The sequence below is a fragment of the Chenopodium quinoa genome, unplaced genomic scaffold (assembly GCF_001683475.1).
Source record: "Chenopodium quinoa cultivar QQ74 unplaced genomic scaffold, ASM168347v1, whole genome shotgun sequence".
Taxonomy (NCBI): domain Eukaryota; kingdom Viridiplantae; phylum Streptophyta; class Magnoliopsida; order Caryophyllales; family Amaranthaceae; genus Chenopodium; species Chenopodium quinoa.
The window spans coordinates 999,194-1,023,017 of NW_018742410.1; the positions used below are offsets into that span (position 1 = coordinate 999,194).

The 23,824-nt window shown below is 39.9% G+C and overlaps 1 protein-coding gene across 1 annotated transcript; it reads right to left on the bottom strand.

Moving 5' to 3' along the window:
- Window positions 1-16,624: 16,624 nt before the first annotated feature.
- Window positions 16,625-17,065, bottom strand: LOC110704766. Its single transcript, XM_021882580.1, has one exon. It carries the CDS (start codon window positions 17,063-17,065, stop codon window positions 16,625-16,627), a length of 441 nt encoding a protein of 146 aa, XP_021738272.1.
- Between the last annotated feature and the right edge of the window lie 6,759 nt (window positions 17,066-23,824).

Below are 23,824 nucleotides of genomic sequence, written 5' to 3' on the forward strand. Positions count from 1 at the left end.
TCAGGTAACTCAGTTCTCTTACTCTTAATTTTCTTTTTATTTTTTGAAATGGCACCACGGAAGCACACGACACGACCTAAGTTAGTGATCAGCCGGTCACCGGGGACGGCTGAATCTAGGACTAGGAGTGCCGCCTGCCCTTTTCTGGACCCATCTTTGCCCTTTATACAAAGTCCGACTGTATCTGTGTCTATGCAGAACGTGATGGCCAGAACAAAAAAGACTGCTATGATATCAAACTCAGACGGCTCCTCCCAAAGGGTGCTCCTTAGTGAAACATCTGACCAGGCGCCAGATGTAGAATTGAAACGAGGCGGCTGCCAAGCCGACAGTTCTGAGAGAGGGGCCAAGGTGGTCCCTTCCCATCTTACCGTGGACATGTCTAATTTTCCTCCTGCTCCTTCTAAGGGAGAGGAGGCGGGCCCCTCTGGGAGAGGGGAGGAGTCGTCCTCTTCGGACTCGTCAGAGGACGAGTCCGAGTCCAGCTCTTCTGGCCACAGTTCTCCAAGCTCAGAAGAAAGACATAGCCGCCTACAAGAGGCGAGACTTTCTCATGCAGTTGAGAAGGGGGACAATTGGGCGGAGCCGTCCGCCTCTTACAGAGAGGAAAACGCCCCCTACTACTGCATGGTACCCCGGGGCCGGATCGCAACCATGCAAGACAAAGTGGCGAGCTTTATTGCTAACCACAGAATGGGCCCGGAATTTTTACTGTTCGTGCCGGATCCAGAAGACACTGTCGTCTGGCCGGCTGGTACCAGCTAAGATGACGACTGCTTTGGCTGCTATGTGGCGGCCATCAAAGCTGGACTGCGCTTCCCATTACATCCGGCTGTTCAGCGGATTTTAGATGGGTATGATTTGGGGTTATGGCAGTTAGCCCCCAACTCTTGGGTAAACGTACTCGGCTATGTGGCCGGGTGCGAAATGTACGGGGTGGAGCCAAGCTTTGAGGCTTTCGCCCACATGAACTATCTCAGCCGGACCCCTAAGTCGGGAGGTACCGGCTGGTATCAATTAACAAGCCATAGGGGTTACCTCATGACGAGAGGTAAAGCGAACAAATGGAAGGATTGGCGGAACACCTTCCTTATTATTGAGGGTTCAGACACGGAGCTGAACCAACGTTTTAACAAGTGGAATAGGGATCCGCCTCTTCTCGCAGGCGGCCGCAGCATGCCGCCTGTTCCCCCAAAGGCTAAAAGAGAGATCCTAGACAAAGGACTCTTCAAAGTAGAGACTAGGGTGAACCCTACTTCAGGGGTACGAGAGCAAGTACCCCTAAACTGCGTCCCGAGCTTCAAGTGGCTCTATGACGAGTACTTTTTGGCCGCCTGTGGCCTCAGCAGTCGGTGCTCTAGAGGTAGCCGGCCTGACAAATACTCTGTTTTTTTTTTTTTTTTTACGCCTTGTTTACTTGGGATCTTTACTAACTTTGCTGTTTATTTTTTTGCAGCTGACGCCATGAGTAAAATAACAACATCCAAGACTGCGGCGGCCATGTTGCGGGCCTCTCTCATGCAACAGTCTTATGCCGACTCCCCCAACAAGGGGGCACCCTTGGTAGGCTTCGAAAACTCTTCCTCTTTTAGGAGTTGTCTTATGCATATACTAACTCTTTTTGTTTTCAGTCTGGCACTCCAAGAGCTTCTTCCTCGCAACAGCCGGACCCCAAGGCCCGGAGGACGACTGTTGCAAGTTCTCCTGGGTCTTCCAGGAAAACAGTGGCGGCTGAGAAGCAGCCGGCCACTTCTTCTAAAACCCCGGCGGGGCCGCCTAGAAGTATGGACAATCACTTGTAAAAACTTTCACACTTGCTTCCTTCTTGACTAGGTCTAACTTGCTTTTTTCTTACGCTTGATGCAGCCGGCCCTCAGGGGCTTGACTTGGTTGAGGTAGCCAAGTCCATGGTCAAAGTCGTTCCTCCATCTGAAAGGGAGGCGGTCAGGGGTGCCGGCACCCTTGACCTTGATGGGATTTCAGGGGTCCTTGCTGAGGTATACTTAGCATATTTTTGAGTATTTGAGTTCCAGGACGCCTGTTATCTTTTTTGTTCGGAAAAACAAAGAGGTAAAGGCCGCAAAAGCTATGGCCGCCTCCAACTGTGATAAGGCAATGTTTCAAATTGCCCAAAATGAAGTACTGACCATTGATCTTCTTTATTATCAGGCGCAGGCTACCGCCGCTGTTCAGGCTCAGTTAGAGGCGGCCCAAAAGAAGAATGACGAGCTGGAGGCGACCGTCACAAATCTTAAGGCCGAGCTGAAACCTCTTCGCCAAAAAATGCACTCTTACGAAGCCATGGAGAAATCTTTGGCCAACGTAAAAGAACGCCTGGTGAGCCAAGAGAAGAGTCTTACCCAAGAGCTCTCGGAAAAGGCCGAGCAAGAGAAGAAAGAGCTCGTCCGGGAGATGGTGGAAGACTCCGCTCAAATCCAGCGCATGACCTGGGGCCGACTGTTCCCCAGTGCCGACTTTGCCTCATGGGAAATAACGTACCGCCAGTGTTCGGAAACATATAATCAACAGATTCTGGCGGCTGCTGAAGAAGAGGCGTTGGAAGGTACGTTGGAGGAGGAGGAAGAGCCGGTTGTGGCGCTTGTGCCACTTGGGGGTAAGGCATCAAAAGAGGGTGCAGCTAAAGCCGAGTCCAGCAAGAAGAGTGCTGACCAGGCGGCAGCTGCTAATACTGAACTGCCCCCTTCTTAAGCTTAAAGTATATTTTTTCCACGGCCTGCGTGCCGTTTGCTTTGTATTTACCCGGCCAGGGGGCCGGGGTTTTGAATATTTTGCTGGTCTTTAATGACCGGCTTATTTTTAATCAAATTTTTGTTTTGATTCAATTTTGTCTAAGTATTCCATATCTAATATCCCATTGTTCACTAGACCGACTGTTGTGTATGGCCGAACGTTGCAGACAGGTACAAATAGTAAGTACGCCGCCTAGGCCCCTGGACGACTGGTTGTCTGTTTCCAGGATAGACGATCAGTCGGCCATTTATTCAATCGGTCTGACCAAGTAAATAGTATTACCTAGTCGCCAAGGAATTAAGTAGGATAACAAGCGGCAGGTATCGGTTGTTTCCCTTTTTTGCCAATGTTGGCTTTTAACTCGTAATTTGTTAACCTAGCAAGAGTAGTGGTTGAGAGCCCCTGTTTATTAAAAACAGGCGGACGACTCATACCTTTTAGGCTCCATACTAAGTTTGAGTGACTATTAAGTTAACATAGGAGTTACTTAGTCTTCGTCACAATCTAGATTGAGAAGTAGAGGTACCAGGCGGCGTAGGCCGGCTAGACCCCTTGATTCGCCAATGTTTGTTGGCTATTAACTCAATAGGTACCCCCTGCATTTATCCCAAGTAATACAGGCGGTCATCTGACTCAGATGTCAACTGCTACCACTGGTTTGGTTAGTGATAGAGTTATCCTTGTCTCAAAAACGGCTACGTGGTTGCCCTTGGGGACAGTCGTATAGGTGCCGTGTAATTAGTTTATAGAACAATGTTCCACCCAAAAGGGAGCTGCTCTCTGCGACGAATTTCATCCGGAGGGATGCCGTCGGACGCCTGCTATGATGTTGGGACAGGTCGTATTAGTTTTGTAGATTTGATCAGGTGGCTTGGCGCCTGGTCTGATCATTCGGCCGGTGGCCTTGGTAAGTTCTTGGTGAACGTAGGTGCTAAGTAAAAGAAGGGTAGCCGCCTGTTAGGCACAGGGTCGGCCAGGCCCTAATCTTTTTAGCTAAGTATTGTGAGTAAAATACTCAATGGAGAGTAGCCGACTGTAAAGGAACAGACGGCATGCCCCTCTGAAGATTGAGTGAAAAACTCAAATGGAGAGTAGCCGACTGTAAAGGTACAGACGGCATGCCCCTCTGAAGATAGAGTGAAAAAACTCAATGGAGAGTAGCCGACTGTAAAGGAACAGACGGCATGCCCCTCTGAAGATTGAGTGAAAAACTCAAATGGAGAGTAGCCGACTGTAAAGGTACAGACGGCATGCCCCTCTGAAGATAGAGTGAAAAAACTCAATGGAGAGTAGCCGACTGTAAAGGTACAGACGGCATGCCCCTCGTAATACAAAAATTGAATAGTAAGTGCAAACTTTATTAAGTAACTCTTTACTTTACATCTTTCAGAAGAAATATTTTTTAAGGTTATCTACATTCCAAGTTCGAGGCAACGGTTGTCCGTCTGGTGTTTCCAGACGGTAGGTACCGTCCCTGACTTCCTCATAGATTCGGTAGGGTCCTTCCCAGTTGGGAGTTAGTTTGCCAGACTCATTAGCCCTACCAACTGCTTCCATTTTTCTAAGTACAAAGTCCCCTACTTTGAGTGGACGCCTGTGTACTTTTTTGTTGTATGATCTAGTCATTCTCAGGCGATAGATCTCATGGCGCAAAACAGCATTGCCCCTCTTTTCAGGAAGTGAGTCTAATGCCAGGCGCATGGCTTCCCAGTTTGCCTCTTCGTCATACAGCATTACTCGAAGAGTCGGCTCGTAGTGTTCTATTGGAAGAACAGCTTCCGCACCATAAGTTAGGAGGAATGGAGTTTCTCCAGTCGCCCCTTTTTCAGTCGTCCTAATGGCCCAGAGAACATGTGGTAGTTCATCCGCCCATAGGCCGCCTGCTCGTTCAATCTTTTTCTTGAGACCGTCTGAGATGATTTTATTAAAGGCTTCTACCTGGCCGTTTGCTTGTGGACGGCCGACAGATGCAAAGTAGTGTGCAATTCCTTGGTCTCCCAACCAGCTTTTGAGAACAGGCGTCTCAAATTGGGGACCATTATCAAAAACCATAGACATGGGAACCCCGAACCGAGTGATGACGTTTTTCCAAATGAATGAAATTACATCTTTCGTCTTGATTCCCTTTACAGCCTCCGCCTCTACCCATTTAGTGAAGTAGTCAACGGCAACAAGTATATACCTTCTGCCGCCTGTAGCAGGCGTATATGGACCCAGAATGTCCATGCCCCACTTAGCAAACGGTAGTGGGCTGTGAATGGTAGTGAGGTCAGTAGCCGGACGGTGAATTAATTTGCCAAACCTTTGGCACTTGTCACATTTTTTCACCATCTCCATTGCATCTGCTTCCAAAGTAGGCCAAAAGTAGCCCTGCCGCCTTGCCCTTTGAGCAAGCATCCTACCACCTATATGGGAAGCACAGAAACCAGAGTGAAGATCATCTAGTATCTCTCGTCCCTTTTCAGGAGTAACACACTTTAAGAAGGGTTGAAGGTACCCCCTCTTGTGAAGTTCTCCCTGTATCATTTCAAAACAGGAGGCTCGTTTTTTCAGTGCTGCCGCCTGTTGAGGATCATCCGGCAGTGTACCGTTTGTCAGATATGCCCTGATTGAATCCATCCAGGTTGAGCTTCTGTCTAGGATTCCAATAGGGTTTTCCTCGATGCTTCTCTTCTCCATTACTTCCCAAAAAACAGTTCGAGGAGTATCGGAGGAGGCGGATGATGCTAATTTTGACAGTGCATCTGCCTGGTTGTTTTCTGATCTCGGCACTTGGATCAGATGGAAATCCTCAAGGGAGCCGACTGCTTGTCGGACCGCCTGTAAATACTTGATCATGGCCGGATGGGTTGCTTCGTATTCGCCATTGTACTGACTCACTATCAATTGTGAATCAGAACAGGCGTCTATTTTTCTTTCCCCTGCCGCCTTGCACATGTGGATCCCGGCTAGTAAAGCTTCATATTCTGCCTCATTGTTTGAAGCCTGAAAACTGAAGCGTAGAGCATACTCGAACCTGTCGCCCTCTGGAGATTGACATACGACGCCTGCTCCATAACCATTTGAAGTAGAGCTTCCGTCCACATATACCTTCCAGACTTGGTCTGGAACTTGAGAGTCAGGAGGACGAGTCATCTCTACAATAAAGTCAGCAAAGGCTTGCCCCTTCACTGCTTTTCTAGGCTCGAAAGTAACTTCGAGGCTCTGTATTTCTATGGCCCATTTGATCATTCGTCCTGACGACTCCATGATGGTAAGGGGCCGCTTGATTGGTTGGTCAGTATACACGACGACTGCATGTGCCAAAAAGTAGGGCTTCAATTTTTTAACAGCCATGAAGAGTGCAAGACCAAATTTCTCCACTAGGGGATACCTCAACTCGGCATTTTTCAGTACGTGACTGACAAAGTAGACCGGGAGCTGACAGCCGTCCCTTTCAACAAGGAGCACAGCGCTTAACGCATGATCAGAGACGGCCAGGTACATGTAGAGATCCTCTTTGGGCAAAGGGCTGACCAGCCTCGGCAAGGAATGCAAGTGAACTTTTAATTTCTGGAAGGCGGCCTCAGCATCCGGCCCCCATTCAAACCTTGCCTTTTTCTTAATTGCCTGGAAAAAGTATAGGCATTTGTCGCCTGATCGGCTTAGGAATCTCCCCAAGGCCGCCAGACAACCTGTTAACTTTTGAACCTCTCGGATGGTACGAGGCGACTGCATGTCAATGACCGCCTGCACCTTCTCAGGGTTCGCCTCTATTCCTCTCTGATTGATAAGGAATCCGAGAAATTTCCCAGACTCAACTCCAAATACACATTTCTTGGGATTGAGCATGACATGGTGCCGCCTGAGTGTGGCGAAAGTTTCTCGGAGGTCCGTCAGATGATCTTTCTGAAGTTTAGTCTTGACAATCATATCATCAATATATGCCTCGACGTTTCTCCCAATCTGATCAAAAAACACAGTGTTTATCATTCGTTGGAAGGTAGCCGGGGCATTCTTAAGACCAAACGGCATGACCGTATAACAGTATAACCCCTGATCAGTGACGAAGGCCGTCTTCTCCTGATCTTTCTTCCATAAGGGAATTTGATGGAAACCAGAATAGGCGTCCATAAAACTCATCAAGGCATGGCCGGCTGTTGAGTCGACCAGATTATCAATTTTAGGCAGAGGGTAACTGTCTTTGGGGCACGCCTTGTTTAAGTCTGTGTAGTCTACACACATTCGCCAGGTACCATTCGGCTTTTTAACAAGAACCACATTTGCAACCCAGTCTGGGAAGTAACATTGCCGAATGAACCCTGCATCAAGTAATTTTTTAACTTCGGCGGCTGCCGCCTGACTTCTTTCTTCGCCATGGTTCCGCTTCTTTTGCCGTACCGGCTTCTTTTTCGGATCCACAACGAGTTTATGTACTGCCAGATCAGGACTAATGCCTGGCATTTCATGGACTTCAAATGCAAAGATGTCCTTGTATTCTTTCAATAGATTGTGAAAGTCGTCACCAAGGTTTCTCAGAGCAGTCGTCCCAACTTTGACTGTTCGGTCAGGACGTGAGTCGTCTAAGATCAGGTCCGCATGCTCACCAGCCGGCTGAGGGCGGAACTCATCCGGCCGCTCCTCTGCCAATGATTGCTATTTTCTTGCTTTTCTTGCGGACTCTGTCTGGGACGCCTTTCTCTTTTTGTCGCCTGTTTCTTGAACAGGCGCACTCTCCTTGACATTGTCAAGGTCTGTTTTTTCTCCACTTGACCCAGTGGGCTTGACATCCGAGAGATAGCACTCTCGGGCCATCCTCTGATCTCCCCTTAGGGAGCCGACTGTTCCATTATCCCTCTCAAACTTAAGCAGCATAAGAGACGGGATTATAACAGCCTTGGAATTATTCAGGGTTGGTCGACCCAGAATCATGTTGTAGGCCGAGAGTTCCTCTACTACTAGGAACCGGACTACCATGTGTCGTCCTTCCCCTTTTTCGCCCAGGCGAATGGGTAAATCTACTCGTCCCAGTGGGTGGACGACTCCTCCTCCAAACCCTATTAAAGGGTGGGAGGCCGGATGTATGCAGTCCGTCTGATATTTCAGTTTTGACAGACATTTGCTGCTGATGAGATCTGAGGAGCTCCCGGTATCTATGAGGATTCGGCCAACTCTCTGGTTGGCCACTTTACATTCAATAACGAGAGGGTCGTCATGCGGTCCCCTTACCCCTCCTAGATCCTCTTCAGTGATGACAATCTCAGGAAATGTATATTTGGACGGCCGTTCTTGGTGAATGGAATTTACATCTAACCGCCTTATATTATCTTTGTTGCCCCTAATAGTGGGGCCGCCTCCTGAGAAGCCGCCTGCAATGGTGTAGACGACTGCATCATCTGTATCGGAACTGTCGGCCTGTTGATTCTTTTTGGCCGACTGCTTTTTTGAGGAAGTGTTCCCCGTAGATTTCTTGACATAAGTGTCAAGATCACCTTGCTCAGCCAAGCGGTCTAGGTATCGCATGAGACTGATGCAGTCATTGGTGTGATGACCAACGTCATCATGATAAGCACAGATTTTGTCTTGGTTCCGGTTGTTTGCAGAACCCTTCATGGGGACCGGCTTCTCAATTGAGAACCGTCCCTTTATTTCTTTTAGGATAAACTGGTTATCCTTGTTAAACACATACTTTGGGGAGTATGGTTTGAATTCTTTTTTCTTTTTCTGGGCCGGCTGTTTAGAGGAATCAGCCACCCAGACCTCTTTTCTTTTCTCATCTTTGTTAGACGACTGTTTCTGTCGTCCTTCTCTTTTGTCGAACCTTTTCCCGTCCGACTGTTTTATCGTACACAGATCAGTCGCCTGTATATAGGCTTCTGCTTCAATCAAGGCCTCTTGAAGAGTCGCCACCCTTTTTCGAACTAAATCAAATTTGAAGGTAGACCCATCTTTGAGACCTCTAAAAAAGTCAGTATAAGCTACCTCATCCGGTAACCCTTGAATCTGTATTCTCATCAGGTTGAACCGCCTGATGTAAGAACGAAGCCCCTCCTTCTCGCCCTGCTGAATTGTTCCCAAATCAAGGGTCGTTTTCTTCGCAGGGATGTTCATGGCGAAGTTGGAGGCAAATAAGTAAGCAAGCGTCCTGAAGCTGTTTACACAACCAGTCGGCAGGTTGCCGAACCATTGCTGTGCAATTCCCTTGAGAGTCGCTGGGAAACACTTGCACCAAGTGGGATCATCCAACCCTTGAAGGTACATCAGGTTGGTGAATGCCATCAGATGGTCTTCTGGGTTAGTAGTGCCATCATAGGCGCCTACTAGTACATTTTTTACTTTGGCCGGCTGAGCGGCTTCAGTAATTTCCTTGGAGAAGGCCGACGGCTGTTCACCAAGTCTAAGCAGCCGTAGCTGCCAGTCCATAGGTTGGACGTTTTTTGCTGCAGGTCCACCAAATGGAGGTGGCTGCATAAAGTACTGTTGTTGCGGCACAAATGGTAAGTTTGGTACCGCCTGGGCACTATGAAAGCCGGACTGACGGGAGGTGCCGCCTGACTGACTCTCATGGTACGACTGAGTATGCCTCATCGAGGCATTTCGCAAACTGTCTTGAAAATTTGAAGTAGAAGCCGACTCTGACAGTCGGTCACTCTTCTTCTGCTCTAGCAGTAGCCGAGCATCTGTGAACGTTTGCTTTGACCTGTCCGCCTGAATATGACGAACCGGTTTCCTATTTCCCGTAGGATAACGGAGTTTTGTGAAATCAAGAGCAGGTGGCTCCCGCTTCTTGGATTTAGGATGAGGAGTCGCCTCTCGCCCTTGAACTGGCTTCCTCTTCAGTGAAGTGGAAGGTTTTTTGGCCGACTGCTCTTTGACTGAAGCAGGCGGCTTTTTGTTGATCAACTCTTGAATCTCTCCCTTGAAGTCCCTCATGAAGGTCATGAGTTCGTTCCTTGTGATGGGAGCAGACCCATCAGTCGGCTGTTGCCGAGCAGGCGGTGCGCCTGCTGGCTCGCTTCCTGTTTGAAGATGCTCCCGTTCCCTCCTTTCGGTATGACGGGTACGTCGGGCCCTTAGGGTCCCGTCTGGAGCTGTATGAGTTTCCACTTCAAATTCACTTTCGGTATCATGGTCCGACTGAACTTGAGGGTCGTCTAGGGGACGCCTCTCTTCAGGAGTCGGTACAGACTTGGATGCCATCTCTGAAGTACTCTCCCCACAGACGGCGCCAAATGTTTCGGGGTTTTCTGATGTCCTGCGGGAGAGTTACAATTCCGAGACTGGAACCGGACGCCTGTACCTGCAAAATAACGGAGACTCCTGAGAGCTCCGCCTCCGACGGTCAAGTTAGTACCTGATTAAGGAGTAATTAATACGGAAATTAAAGTAATAAGATCTCTCTAGGTGAGAGTGTTTAAGGTTGGTAATCTGCGTCGTTAGCGAGATTAGCCGGTTATTAGTGTTCCGTAATGTTTCTGTTCTTCTCTTGATTTCTTGATCTTTTCTTCACTGCCTAATTAATGAGGATTAATTAAGTATTTATAGCCTTGAGAAGCGTGCCACTCTCTAGGTTTAGGGTAAACCTAGGGCTGACCGGGCCTCTAGACAGGATTGGGCCTTGTTGGCCGGTTTTCCCATTTGGCATGGGTGGACACGTGGCGTGTCTCAATTGATCCGTAGAGGACGTATCTGTGATTGACACGTGGCAGGCTCCTATTGGCCTTCGTGAAGGACACGTGGCGGAACCTGATTGGTCCACTTGTCAGACGGTGATTGGTGGATAAAAATCCCCTAATCATTACCCATCCGTAAATCATACTAACTTGATCGTTAGAGGCGGAACTCCACCCAACCGGAGTTTCGTGGTTTTGTAGGCACGGAAGTCAGACGTTCATACTTCGTCTTGTAACTCTCCCGAGGGACCAAAAACACTCGAAACAGAATATATTCAATATGGGTAGATTTTTTTGAAACATCTAAAATAATATATGGGACTAACATTATGAAACGGAGGAAGTATAAATAAAGGGAACGAAAATTCAATTCTAAGTGTTCTCTTTCCCGATTAGTCCACCTTTCTCTTGCTCCCTCCCTCAGTTCCGCCATCTTCTGCCATATATTCTTTATGTGCTCAATTTATATATATGCTTCCATTTTGGTAGGAAATTATAGAACTTGATTTTGAGTGATGAGGTTTGATGCCATATATACTTATTGTGGTAAGGAGTTTATTATGGCTTGGTCAGATAATTGTATTGAGGTACATAATTAATGAAACTCCATTAATGAATTGAAGGATTTGCATGTATTTCCAAACACTTTTAGTAACTTGAGTTTATATTATCCATAACTCTTAGATCTCTATAATGAAGCATTTCCAATGTATGAATGTACTCTCTCCGTCCCTAAAAAAACGATCCTTTTGGTCAAATTTTAGTTCCAAAATGTTCAATTCATTTGCATTAAAATATCCTCCAATTTGCAATAATTTTGATTTTTTCATGTACTTTTATTATTTTCGCTCTACTTTTTTACAAATCCCATGTAAATTTACCTTTTCAATGTACTTTTATTAGCTTCGCCATACACTTGTATTTCTCACTCAAGTTTCTTAATACCAATGAGAAATGCCTAAAAAGATCATTCTTTTAGAGACGGAGGGAGAATATGCCTATCTCCAAAATTATTCATTGACCAACAAATGGCTAATATGGTAATAACAAGTAATTGTATAGTTGTAATTTCTTTTCATTTTCTTCTTTTTTTTAAGGGGAAGGGGGTTTGACTCATACCACACGAGTCAAGCTTATACATATTTTAATGGCCTAAAAACAATTTACTAGCTAGCTCTAATCAAATACCTTTTTTTTTTTAGAAAATCTGTAATCAAATACTTTTAATTACAAGCAAAAATAAACATAGTCCCGGCCAAGGACTATATAATAAATCGAAATAAAATTGGGAGAGGTCTTGAAAGGCAAAAAGTGTTTGACTTAATTCTTATGTTATTGTGTTTTTACACTCGTTCCTTTATATTGTATTTGACTTTTTTTTTTTTTTTTTTTTTTCTCAATGCATATATAGCTAATATCTCTGAATATATAACAATATTTTTGTTGCATATGATTAGAAATTATATTGTAAATCTAATATTGAGACAAATCCAAGAAGACATAGTTTATTTGTGGTCAACTAGCGTTTTACTACTTATTAGTAGTAAAGTAGACAAACAAACAAAAACAAATACGTATTACATCCCTAAATTATTTAGTACAAGTATCACTTAAAGCAACCTTAAGAATATAAATAAATTAAAACAACAGGAATTAAAGTTACAAAAGTTTTTTTACCAAATATCGGAGTATAAAACTAGCTTCAAAAATGGAATTTATTTTACTTATATTTTTAGATCCAACAGAACATAGAAGAAGTGATAAAAAGTGGTTCAAGGGTTATAAGTATCAACACGTACAGAAAAAAGGCAAAAATTAGTGGAGTAGCACCCACAGAAATATCATTCAATTTGAAAAAAATGCTTTGTTTCTTTTTTTGGGGTATGTTTTACGTCTTCAATTCACAGAATCCAGAAGACAATGACATACTTCCAAAGTGGTGGCTGCTGTGGACCGTCTTTTATAACCTTAGTTTTTTGGACCTTAGTTTTTCCTTTTAGGTATTTTTTTAGTAATGGCCCACACTCCTTATTGGACTGCGTTGAATAAAGTTTGTACTTGTACTTGGGGTTGAATTGTTTCATAAAAGGCCTTGAAATTGGCCCAATAGCCCATTAAATTTGACACGTATATTTTTTTTTGAGAAAACGTTGTAGGTGCATTATATTGATAACTTGTCTATCAAAACATAGGGAAATTTGACACGTATATAACTCATACTTGTACGAGTATTATTCATTTCAGTATGTGAAAAACATTTATTGGATGTGAATATTAGAAATAAATAAATAAAACTAACAATTTGTCTGTTTGACTCCGTCATTCGTCCAATATACCAAGGTTACCAACAGCATATTGGATAGATTATGAGTAACATTCTCACATCTATCTACCTAAGAAATAAGTGTTTATAGTTAAAACTATACTACCGAGTACTCCGTAGTACTTAGTGGTAAGTGTCGTATTTTATAATCTCTAATCGGGGCACTCCTTTAACTCTTTCTTCCACTTCCAAGGTGCCTTATTCTACTCGGTGATAAGGTGTCTTAATATTAATACAATTACTAATTACTGATAGATCAAAGTTCATGGCCTACAGCGTTTAATAATACTACAGCATTTGTCAAAAAAGTTTATGGCAACATCTTAATGGAGTACCTCAAAGGAGTGGTTGGGCTTGATATAACTTTCATAAAAGCCCTTAATTAAGTCTATAGCCCACTGTATATTATGAATTGTAGACTTGTAGTATTAGTCAAACTTTGTTTGCATCATTATTGACCACCATAACACTTTCTGTTTTATGAGCAAAACCATCATTTCATGGCATTGAGAGCTCCCGTTAACTTCCGTAGACAATTTTTAGGTCTGCTTAGACCTATATGCTTTGCCAATAAGCCGCTAGGCCAAATGGGCACACGTTCTTGAACTAATATTGGCTTGTGTCGACGAGTAGTATACAATGTGTAAGCTCCATTGATCTTCAATCCATATGCAACAAGTCAATCTATAGATGGTTACCTTCTCGCCTTCTTAATAACAGTGCAAGAGAGTCCGTTTTTAGGCAATTTTCATGATAAAAATTGAACATTGTGTATTTATGTAAGCTTCATTGATGTTCATGGGTGGTGGTGTTCAAATGATAAAAATATGTTCCAAAAAATAAAATTCAAGAGAAGTTTAATTCATCTAACATAAAACTTACAATATTGCTACTCCATAACAATTTATATATTTCGTACCAATTAGTAAAACCGGTTGTATCCGTGTATTGTGTGCGTACAATATATCCAATTGTGCAATGAGCATCATGAAAGATCTAGGTCCTTAATAGTTTCCTTTCCATCCACAAGATTGAACATTAAATTCTGACCAGCTGCTCAACTCTTCTCCCATCTTGTTAGATACGGTTAGGCCTGGTTATTGGGTAGGGCTATCCAATGGCAAAAGGGTCGGGCCTAATACTAAAGGGTTTTGACCCTTTAATTTTTTAATGAACAGGGCTTTTATAGGGTCTTATTTTATAGGGTTTTTATAGGGTTTTATTTTATAGCCCAATAATTTAATAATTAAACTAAAGAGCCCAATAATAATTGTAAGGGTCAGCAGTCAGCTACTACCTCTCTTCCATTTTCTCTCTCCTCCATTTTCTCTCTCCTCCATTGAAGCCACTCAGAGTTCTCCATTGAAGCGCAACTTCAGAGTTTTCCATTAAAGCACTCAGAGTTCTCCATTGAAGCGCAACTTCAGAGTTCTCCATTGAAGCGCAACTTCATAGTTCTCCATTAAAGCGCACTCAGAGTTCTCCATTGAAGCGCACTCAGAGTTCTCCATTGAAGCCGCGCACTCAGAGTCTCAGGTAACATCATTTTCTCTCTCTTAATCTGTTATTCAATTTTAATATCTGATTGAAGATCCGGTTTAGGTTATATGATGTGATCGAAAATCAATTCAAATTGGATTTTCTTCTGGGTAATATTCTCTTGTTCATTTCTCTACTAATAGTTCTGTTTTTTAGTCACATTACATTAAAGTAGTAAAGATTTGCTTGGTAGTGGCTGTTTCTGTCCTTGCTGGGTGCAACTTATGTCTGACTTCTGTTTTTTTTTTTTTTTTTTTTTCTGCTGGGGGCTGCAGGTCTTGTTTCTGTGTGCTGCTGGCTTTTTGGTTCTGTAGTTGCTTGTGTTGGTGTGGCTGGGAGGTGCTTTGTAGCTGCTGCTGTTGCTGGAGGCTGTTCTGAGTTCATGAAGCACTCAGAGCCAAAGAGCTTGTTTCATTCCTACTGCTGCTTCATTCTTTTGTGGTATCTGAGAACATTTGCTAAAATGTTGGCAATGAACTAGACCATTCTAGTAGTATTTCGTAAATCTAGAAACTAGTATATTACAATTGATGTAACAGGGTTAGTACTCTTGGTGAACTTATTTTGGCGTGCTGGTTTTCTCTACACAGGCTCTACTTCTGGTTTTATTTTGATGTGAAAGATTTTTATGAGACTTTGATCCTGCATATATCTTTGTCTGAGCACAAGTATACTATTTAAAGATTAGTATACCATTTAAAGATTAGTATGCTATTTAAAGATTAGTAGAAGTTAATGGCCCGTTAATGGCCCGTTTTACTTTTACCTCGACCCTGACCCGACCCTGACCCGCATTGACCCTGACCCGACCCTGACTCGCTAAATATTCATCATGACCCGCAACCGACCCGCCCCGCTAATGACCCGCACCGACCCGCCCAATAACCACCCCTAGATACGGTACAAGGAAATAGTCACAAGCTTATGCAACGGCTATTAATTTGGCTTACCTTGCCCTTCCTCCAAAGGAAATATCATCTTGTTTTTGACAATTGTGAAATTTCTATGAGTTTGATAACCTACATCCTTATCCATCCAATTTATTACACCTCTGCTTTAAAGATTAGATTTTTACTCCCTCTCATTTTTAATTTTAGTCAAATATGAAGTAAATCATAATCGAAAATCAATTGATGCTATATTTTTAATTAAAAATGGAAAAAATGAATAAATACTCCAATTGAAGCTTAGTTCCTAAATGGATGGGATCAATTTTGATTTTTATGATAATTCCAAAATTCGACCTAAAGAAATGGCATGAAGAAGACGTACTCAAACGTGAGATTATTCTAACGAAAAGATGAATGTAGGAAGAAATAAATTCAATATTGTCCATACCACCAAAGTAACAAACTAGTCCCTTAAATATAATTAAAGAGCCAATTTTAAAACTTACAAAATTACTCGTAGTGGTACAAAGTTCAAACTTAAAATTAGAACCAATTTAACACGCTTCATAAATAATCATAAAAACAATGACTACAAGTTTTAATCTTTAGCAAGATTTTTTTTGAGTTAAAGGTTAGAAACAATTGATATTGAAAAGTTAAAAGGAAATAAAGCAAAGAACAAAAACAAAAATTAAAAGAAAATCAAAATCAATATCAGATGAACTGTTATCAAGTCAAATTTAAGCCACAACTTATATGAAAAATAATTAACCCAACAAACAACTACAACCACCCACCTTAATCTTTCTGCTCAATCTTTATATAAGGAAATTAATAGAAACTAAAAAATTTGAGTCTTTTAAAAGACCCAACTTGAATCCAGATTAGTCCGAGTAGATAACATAGCAAAAGTACTCTTTTCTTGATTGAAAATAAAACAGACTTACATGAGGTACAAATATACCTTGATTATAGCTAAATATTACAACCCATAAAAATTAAAGACGATAACTTGGAACAAATTGAACTACCCACATACTCTGTATGATTCTTGGACCCCAAAACCTATACATATAATCATATCCCACAAAACTATATGTAAAAGATTATGCTAAAGATTAAACACCCAAATTACATAATAAAAAAAAAAAAAAAAAAAAAAAAAAACTAGTGACCCTAAAACATTATTTACTACGGAGTACTAAAAAAACAAGCTAAACCTTTGCACCCAAATAAATCCGATTTTCCTACTGGAAAAAATACGAGGAATTTCTCGGATTATTTCTGCAAAAAAGCTTAACCTCTCTTCTAAACCTTTACCCATTTAATTAATTAAAACTTAGATTATTATTAACTTCTTCCCTAAACTTCCAACCTTTACGTTTTTCTTTCCTTAAACCAAACACGCCCTTATACCTTCTGTGCCATAAGAAATACCAGATTTACCCTTTACTCCATTTTTTCTTCTTTCAACATTGAAGCTTCAAAACTCTCCTTAACTCACACGCGATCTCTTGGTTGTGAGCTTCACCGCAGTTTCTCCTCGTAAAGAACGCCGGCAATGGAAGTTCACTCGGTGGAGGTGACGTCACAAAAGCTGAACCGGCGTAGAACCCATCAAGAACCGGACCGGAAAAGGACCGGGACTCCGGTTCAGATTTCTTTGCTGGTTGAGGAAGGGGAAGGCTGATTTCTTCACCCCGTTTCAAGATCCGGATTTGACCTAAAATGGGCGGGCTTCTGGGCCGGGCCTGTTGGGCTTTACCTGAAGGAGGAGGCGAGTTGCGTCTTCTACGGTTAGATCTAGGGTTAGGGTTAGAGTTAGGTTTAACCGCCGGAGAAATGAGTTGACGGCGGTGGTTATGGTGTCTTTTCAGGCAATCATACGGCTGAAGGGTTGCTACTTCCATCGGAAAATACTGGTAAAAATCTTCTCAAGAAATTGGAAAAATTGGAAAATCTGATGGATCTAGAAATTTGTTTGTTGGGTTTGATGAATTTTAACAGCGGAATTACAGAAGAAGATAACTGTACACGAAAGAGGAGAGAGAAATGATAGGGTTTAAATGTGAGGGGAAGAAGTAAGGAGGAGAGAGAATATATAGAAGGGTAAAGAGGAAGGGTGATGGTGGCGTAAAGGGGAATTTGCGAGGCAATAGCTCAAAGGCAACTTGGATTAGGTTTGGTTACGCGCTTTTCTTAGGCGCGTGCCGTTCAGTGTTTTGGGAGGGTGAGGGAGTTGGGGTTGGATTGAATTTTTAATTGGTGAGGGTGTGTCATCAATCACATCGTTTTGGAGTATTTTATAAGGAAGGGAACAAAGGTTTGGATTAAATTAGGATTTGTGTGCTTGTCTTCTTGATTTGCAAATCAATTAAAGGTATCAGTTTTTTTTTTTTTTTTATGTTAAGTTTTTTTTTAAATAAATATATAATTCATACTCCTCTTAAAATAAAATAAACCTATTAAGATTTTTTCAAAGAATATTTTCTCCATTTTTTTTAACTGGATCACTTTTCTTAAAAAAAAAAAAAAAAAAAAAAAAAAAAAAAAAGTGGTTTTAAATTAGTTGTATCAATTTCCTTTTTAACTAATAAATTTTCTTTATTTCTCTTCTACCACACGGGCCTCATTAAGTTTTTTTTCTCTCTACCTCTCTCTACTCCAAACATTACTGAGTCCGTGAAAATAAAAATGATGCAACTAAAAAATAGAGGAAGTATAAAACATAAAATATGGTTTATTATTTTGACCATATGAATAGAAAGGGAGCTGACTTTTACTTCCTTCGTCTTTTATTAAATACATCACTTTCTATATATGCATGTTTCAATTTGGATACATCACTTTCCTCTTTAATCAATAAAATCTCTCTATTTCTCATACCACATGAGCCCTTTTTATTTTTTCTCTTGTCTCTCTCTACTCCAAAAATTGTCTTTAGTCCGCAATTTTAAAAGTAATGCTTAAAATAAAAGGCAGCGGATATATGTGACATTGTTACTTTTGAGCGAACTAGACTGAAGTGGAATAATGAATTAAGATGATTTAAATTGAACTTACTAAAAATTAATTCAATCAAAACATTGAAATTTGTGCTCTAATTAGAGTATTATAAGATCCATATAATAAATATATGACCCATCAATATATATATATATATGAACATATACTAAATGTGTTAAATTACCGTATGCACTTGTTATATGAAATAATTAATGACAACTTAGGAATAATATTAAGGGCATTTGAACATGAGGTTTAATTTGATCGAGATAGTAATTACAAATTTTATGGGGGGGGGGGGTGTGGTTTGGAAATCATGTCATTTTTCAACTCACAAGTTATATATTACTCTGATTCATATACTCATATACATAAGAAAATGATGTCATTAAGTCTTATCGAAAAGCGAGAGTTAAGGGAAATTTTATGAAAGACAATGTCTTTTACTTTAGTAATATAGTGTATTGATGTATGTATATTTCATGGTGTACTTAATTATCATGGTACTACTCGTATCGATAGGTTGATCATCCATCAAGTTACAGTAAATCTCTTAAATTGCAATTTAGTAGGTTAGTGTAACTTTCAAAATAAATTCAACGATGTTTACAATTGTTACTTTCACTTTTTTTTTTTCCAATTTTGATTATAAGTATAATTTTACATAATCATAATTTTTATTTTGAATTACAATTCTTCACTTTGATTGTTATCCTTTTGTATACCCTGCCATTGAAATTAATACGAAATGGAAGGAATAATATAATTTATATCTATCTATATTTATACTTCTATTTATACTTAGTATTTAAAAACACAAACCATCATCCCCATGATGCCACATGTAAATTTTATTTTTCACCAATGTCACATGTCACCTCATTTACCTTTTTTTTTTTAATCTCTGTTATAAACTGAACCGCAGAAACAAAATAGTAAGAACAATGTTACCGGGAATGAGACTGAGTCGCGGACTATGTCGCTTTCTTTAGAACATTCACGGTACTGCCTCAAAGGTGTGCAAGCAGCTCGTACGCAACCGGATGTCCCCCAGGATAAAACAGCCTCTCAAAATAAGGAAGTACCGGTGGATTTGCACAGAACCACCGGGCAACGAAAACACCAAAAAATGCAATGAAACTGCTCGAATTTTTAGAGGAAGAGAGATTAGAAAATTTGTGATTTTTGTTGTGTATGAAAACCGAGAACAAAGAGGCCTTTTATAGGCAAAAATTGCAGCATAACGGTCCAGTCATTAACGCACCATTAAGCCAGCACAACGGCCAAAAACTGAATTTTTCAAAACGGTAAGCAAAATTAACGCCCCATTAAGCCAGAAAACGGAATAAATTAAAACAGTCAAATTTCAATTAACACAAAATCCGGAAAAAAAAAAACGTTACGGAGATAATTAGTCAAAACCGTTTAGTTAATAAACTCGACCCGACCCAACCCGATTCGGTTCGGCGCGCGTGTGTGTGTGATAGGTGGGCTTGGTAGGTAAGTCCTCTCTCTCCACAAAATGTGGGTAGCCCAAGGGCCACACCCAAATTCTCCATACTCTATATTATAAAGGAGGACAAACCTCCCTTTCCCTCCAATGTGGGACTTTTTGTTTTCCACAAAATTCACACACCAAAACACATTGTTCCAACAATCTCCTTTCTCACATTAAAATAAATAAATAAATAAATAAACTCGTTTTAATTAAATACGTATATGAATATTGTTTGGTTCATTTTCCCTCAACTTAATACCTTCTATAATTACATTCAATTTTCACCCCTTCTCCTTTATAAAGTATTCATTTTCCAATAAAAACATATTATAAAATAAAAGTTTATATTGTATATATAAATAACCCGTGCATTGCACGGGCCAGAAGGCTTGTTATTCTATATTTCCAATACCATAAGTTTTTATGATCAAACATGGGAACACATAAAATTGATATTCATAGTCTCGTAACAACTTTATTATGGTTAACGAATAATATAATCAATACCTTAATAATACTCCCTTTATTTTTTTTTATAAACTAGAGTTATTATTTTCGTCCGTTTTTTTTTTTCAATAAGCTAGAGTTCCACTTTTGGGAATCTCTTGCAATTTAATAATATATCTTTACCCACTAATGTCCCCACTCTTTTTTACTTTATCATTTCTCACTCCTCCAATGGTCCTCACATCCTCTCACACCACTTTACTTTTTAATAAAATAATAACTTTATCTACCCCACTAACATCATATTTTATTAAACCAGCTAAAAGTCCGTGCAATCAACTCTAGCCTATTAAAAAAAAAAAACGGAGGGAGTACTAGGTTATTTGTACATTACTCACCGTGCACACATCATTGACATCAATAATACTCGGGCAACGCTATTATGCTTAGCCCATAACACACTTGCTGAGCTGCATATATATATTGAGGGGGCTACAGCCTACAACTACAACCTCTGTTAGATTGAAATCATTTTAAGAATATACTCATGTGGTTTAGAGATCATGTGTGATTACGCGATTAAAAATAACTCTATTTTTCAAAAGAAAATTGTATTCTTTTTAATTTGAGGGTTTCTTTTAAATTAATATTCTCACGTCTATCTTATTCTATTTTGGACAATCAATTTTTTACCAACAGCTAGCCCCTTTACCTTACAGTTTTGGCTATCAAGGAGTATGAGAGTTTGGTTGACTTACAAGCTCAAATAACACTATAATACTACCTTCGTTTCATACTATTTGCAACAAAGTAATATTTTACGTTTCACAAATAATACACATTTGTTGCAAATAATATGAAATAGAGATAGTATGTAATCATCATACAACAAGAGGGGCAGCTCCTCAAGCACACAAGGTTTATTGAATTTTCATCTTCTTTGATGCAGTAGATCTCACAAAAGTACAATTAAAGGTTCAACAATGAAAGTACAACCTTGTTTGACCATAGATCAACCTTAAACTCCTTAACTCATTCAATTACTTTATAGTTTCATCACAACAACTCTTAGTAATTCTCAATCCGCATACATTGCTCATATGTACCTCTCATGCACTGACACATAATACAATTCATTAAATATTTCAAATACACACTAACTTCACAAGGTGTAAACATAACTCAATGTGTAAGTTATAGCAAAAGCACCATTCTCGATACTCCTCAAAATCTTGACCTAATTTGGAAGATATCGATATATAGCATTAGTCATAGTGGCATTGGAGCTTTTAAGGAGTAAGCAAGGTATTATGGGTTGATTAAAATTAATCAACAAATTTTAAAATAATAATTCAGACGATGAATAGAAGCGCGTAGGGAACATAGCGTGTGGGGATAAGACCGAACCGGCATAGGCCCATCTGACGTGGGTACCAATCAAACGGTTTCCATTAATAATCTTGCTGAAATTTACAATTTCACCCTTCTGGTTTCTCGAATATTACGAAACTGCCATTTAATTGGAACTAGTGGGAAACAGGGGTTAGTAATGTGTGGGACCCTCAAACTTATTAAATTTATTTTCTTTTACGAAAAAATCTAAATTAAAAAAATAAAAAGAAGGGGAGAAATGAAAGGGACGTGTTTGTTTCCTAAAAAAAGAAAAATTGGGAATGAGAGCCGTAAATTTGTTCTACACGCGTCAGTTATTAACTGGATTGATGTTCACAGGTTGACAATGAAAAGATAGCTTCTTTTTTGTTTTTTTTTCCCCTTTAATTAATTGTTTAGGATTGAAATTAAAATAAATAAATAAATAATTGCGTTTATGTTGGGTTAAGAAAGGTTGACTATTCTCCTTTGGCTGCTCGCTCGTAATTACACCAACCATACGAAAGGTTCATCCCTTCATGTAATCCCTCCGTCCCTTAATTTTAAAACTTTGATCATGAATTGTCGTTAATTTATAAGTGATAATTTATTTATGTAGAATCTTGTTATAATCGTCTCATTGTATAGTTTATTAATATCAAATTTTTATAATTTTTACGCATATAAAATTGGAGATAAATACGTTTAAAGACGCGTCTTGAAAACCGTGAAAAGTCAAATGGACAAAAATAAAAGATAGAGGGAGTATGAACTTGGACGGTCCGTTTGGCAATTGGTTATAATCAGTTATGATAAAAAAGCATTTAATTAAAATTTGATAAGCTAGATCATAGTGTCCATGTAATCGGTTATGATAAAAATGCACTTAATTAAAATTTGATAAGCAAGATCATAGTATCCATATTAATGTATAATAGTCTTTATATGTGTCATTGTTTGTAAAAACCACATAAACTTTTAAAAAATCGGATGTACACTATACATTCGTTGTAACATTTTCTTAAAATAATTAAAAGTTAAGCTTATCCATTAACATTATATCGGGATTAAAGTTACCTAAAAAAATTAGATGTTATTTTAAATTGGCTTAAAGTAGATATACACTAATTTAATATTGTAAACCAAGTATATACATTTATTTTTTTATTTTTTATTTTTTTGAAAAACCCATTAATCCTTTATACGAAGGATGTTAAATTTGTATCTAAAAGAGTATTCATGGGATGAAGGAAAGTAGTGCGTCATATTTAACAGGATTCCAAAATTGATCTACACTGCAACCAACCAATAATGTTCTTAATTAGAATATTAGTGTGTGTTTTATCACATCTACAAAGTCCTAGTTATTCACGCACTCGTAAGGCCACCACATAAATCAGTGTATACTAAGTTTGCTCCTTAAAAAGTTTAGAAAATTTTGTCAGAAAAAATCATTTATAACAACTATTTTGTTGGGAAAAATCTTATAAAAAAATTTTGGCCACTAAAAACTTGATTATAAATTTTTTTTGTTTAAGACGACCTAAGGTCACTTTCTGGCATTGACTGGTCTTTTTCGACGTTGACCTCCCATGTGCAGGTCACGTGACCTTAATTTTTACTAATCCCACCCCTTCCTTTCTAATCTCACCCCCTAATTTCCCTATTAACTCCGTCGTTTATAATCCTCCCCCCATCCTGTTCTGATTTCCCTCTTTTCTCTCTTTCAATTTCTCTCTTCAATTAGAGATCGTTCAAGAGCATCGAACTGTTAATTAATTTCAGTATTTGTGTTTGGCAACTGATATCGACCAAGGATAGAGTGGTATTGTTCTTTAATTTCGACCAAGGATATAGCGATAAATTTGGGTGGGTTAATGAAGGTGTAATTGATTGGCAGAGAGATGTAACCAATGTCCTGGTAGGAGAGAAGCACAAACTTTGTACTAATCTTAACATTATGAGAGCAAGGTTGTCATGTATTGAGCATGAGAAGGAAAGACTAGCCAGAGAAGTGGAAAAGCTGAACAACAAACTTTGGAGAAGGAACAACGTAGCTGGGTTGGAAAAGGGAGATGGGGTTAAGTATGGGTCTATAACGTGTGTGTGTGCGTGTGTGTTATTGTATCTGTTGTTGTGAGTTTCATATTTGTGAAACTCTTTGGCTAGAATTGGTGAGTATTTTCAGTAAGTTGGTTAGGTAGTTGGTAGTGCTAATTATTTGTACTTTTGAATGTACTTTGAATTATAAGAATATGAAATGAAAGTTGTATTAGAGTTCCTTAAATTGTGTGTGCAAATTGGTATGTTGAAAGTGAATTATAAGCAAAACTAACACAACTTCATA